At 44.3% G+C, this 2,546-nt stretch overlaps 1 protein-coding gene across 1 annotated transcript in view; it reads right to left on the reverse strand.

The window, feature by feature from the left end:
* The window catches only part of LOC105556898 (uncharacterized protein K02A2.6-like), a 3,713-nt gene extending 1,953 nt beyond the window's left edge, over nt 1–1,760 (reverse strand). Inside the window, exon 1 of the mRNA XM_012004009.1 lies at nt 11–1,760. Within this exon, the coding sequence (XP_011859399.1) occupies nt 11–1,760 (1,750 nt within the window). The remainder of the gene's footprint in view (nt 1–10) is intronic.
* Between the last annotated feature and the right edge of the window lie 786 nt (nt 1,761–2,546).

Raw genomic sequence — 2,546 nt, forward strand, 5'->3', positions numbered from 1 at the left:
GCACATTTACCAACTAAATTTCTCAATTTAGCTAGTATAATTATTCTGTGTCCCCATAGCACGCAATTATTTTCTATCGATAATGCTTCTCGCTTTTCCCAGAAGGGGATTATTTCTTTATCCTTGGGGGTTTCTCCTGGCCATCCGTCTATGCAATAACGGATGACCTTGCAAAGCGTCGCGTCTTCGCGAGTGTCGGTTTGCACCTTTTTCCAGTCCAACGTTGCGAAATCCGCGGCCTGTATGTTTCGCAGTAATAAGCATTCGCTGTCTTGCAATATCGCGAATTTTGTTACGGTTGTTTCTTTTCCCTTCACCGGTAGTCGGCTGAGCCAATCGGCGTAATTTTTGTCTCCGCGAATATGTTTAATATCGTATCGGAAAGCGGACAAGAATATCGCCCATCGTTGTAGTCTAGCAGTACTAATTTCTGGAACCGAGCGGTCCGGGTGGAAGATTTTGGACAGGGCCGTGCTGTCTGTTTGTATTAGAAAGTGATTTTCGAATAAGTATTGATAGAACTTCTGTATACCGAAGATTACTGCCAGTCCTTCCTTGTCGTGATGGGGATATCCCTTCTCGCTACTCGACAGCGTGCGACTCGCGAAACATACAGGCCTATCTCCCCCCTCGCCATCACGGTGCGACAGAATCGCGCTCACGCCGTATGGCGATGCGTCACACGTGAGAACGATCGGTTTGGCTGGATCAAAGTGGGCGAGCATGAGCTCGGACGACAAGTCTTTTTTTATGCTCTCGTACGCCTGCGTACATTCTTTCGTCCACTTAAATTTACCCGTTTTCAAACATTCGTACAGCGGGCGCAGTTTATTTGTGATATCGCTTATGAACCTAGCATAATAATTAATGAAGCCTAGGACGCTTTTTAATTCCGAGACATTTTTTGGCTCTGGTGCTCGCTTTACGCTCTCGATTTTTTCGCCTGATGGGAAAATGCCCGCTGCATTTACTCGAAACCCTAAGTATTTTATTTCTTTTTGTAGGAATTTACATTTTTCGTCTTTTAGTCGTAGCCCGGAATCGTTCAGACGTCTTAATACCTCTCTTAACCGCGACATGTGTGTTTCATAGTCCGGTGCCGCAATTATTATATCGTCTAGGAACACCATAACTCCGGGTATCCCCAATAACAACGATGTCATGATTCGTTGGAACGATCCTGGTCCGGTGGCTACGCCGTATGGCAATCTGTTATATCGGAACAAACCTACGTGCGTGCTTATTACAGCTAATTTTTTTGACTCTTTTTTGAGTGGTACTTGTTGGTACGCCTCCGCGAGATCGAGTTTAGTAAAGAAAACTCCGCCGCGGAGCGTGTCGAGAACTTCCTCCACCCGGGGCAAGGGGAAATGATCGACTTGCAGATGCTTATTTAGCGTTGTTTTATAATCACCACAGAGTCTTACTGTGCCATCTTTTTTTAGGATTGGGACCACCGGCGTTCCCCACTCAGAATATTCTACTGGTTCAATAATTTTGCAATTTCTCAATCTCCCTATCTCGTTCTCAACAAGTACCCTCATGGCTAATGGGACTCGGCGCGGCTGGATGAACTTTGGCTGTGTCCCTTCCTTCACATATAACTCGAGTTCGCCTTTTGTGAACGTCCCTAGCCCGGCCGCGAACACGTCTGGAAACTCTTCGCGTAAATTTGCCGTAACTGTTATTGTATCCGTCCTTTCGCTCACCTGGCCTATCGCGGTCCGCTTTTTGTTTACTTTCGCTCGGATCGGCCACATTCCGAGTGCGCGTAGCCAGTTTCTACTTATTAGCGGGCATCCGCCCCCTTTGACTACATATACAATGCGATTTTCGCGAGCACCGTTGGCTTCGATCGAGACGGTTATATAACCTATGGTTTTAATTAGTGTCTTGTTATATGAAAACAGGGTAATTATTCACTATAGGGGAATCAGCTCCAATGACCTTGACCTTGACATATGTTGTCAAGGTTACCCTCCTGAGTAACGCTCAGAAGGTTTTAGCCGTCGCTCGTTGTTTGTTAAAAAGTTATTAAAAAAACAATGTCGACCAATTATATGTAATTTTCAGACACAAATATTAAAAATTTTGAAAAATGTTTTAAACAAAAGTTGTAGATCTCTTTAAAATATATGTTTTATGTTCTATTCATTTTTATTCTACGAGTGATAGTTTTCGAGAAAAATGATGGACTCTAAATCTTATATCTGTCCTCCCATCTAAGCATGCGCTTTGTAGTACATATACGATTCCATATGGATTTGCGACTTTTCACGTGAGGCGAGATCCACTCCACACCTCGGACATAGTTTGGGTTAGGTTATATCTTAACAAAGTGGAGGCCCCCCGCAGGGGGGACGGAACATACTGTCTCCACGGATGTACTTCCGTCGTTGTACTGAATAAATGAATTTATTATTGTATAAGTGTACTTTCTTCAAATTTAATATCACGCAATAAAAAGCGAATGCGTGGAGGCAGTACGTTCCGCCCCCCCTACGGGGGGGCTCCACCTCGTTAAAATATAACCCTACCCACACTAT

Source organism: Vollenhovia emeryi, unplaced genomic scaffold, assembly GCF_000949405.1.
Source record: "Vollenhovia emeryi isolate VEMERY1.0 unplaced genomic scaffold, V.emery_V1.0 DF939721.1, whole genome shotgun sequence".
NCBI classification, from domain to species: Eukaryota; Metazoa; Arthropoda; class Insecta; order Hymenoptera; family Formicidae; genus Vollenhovia; species Vollenhovia emeryi.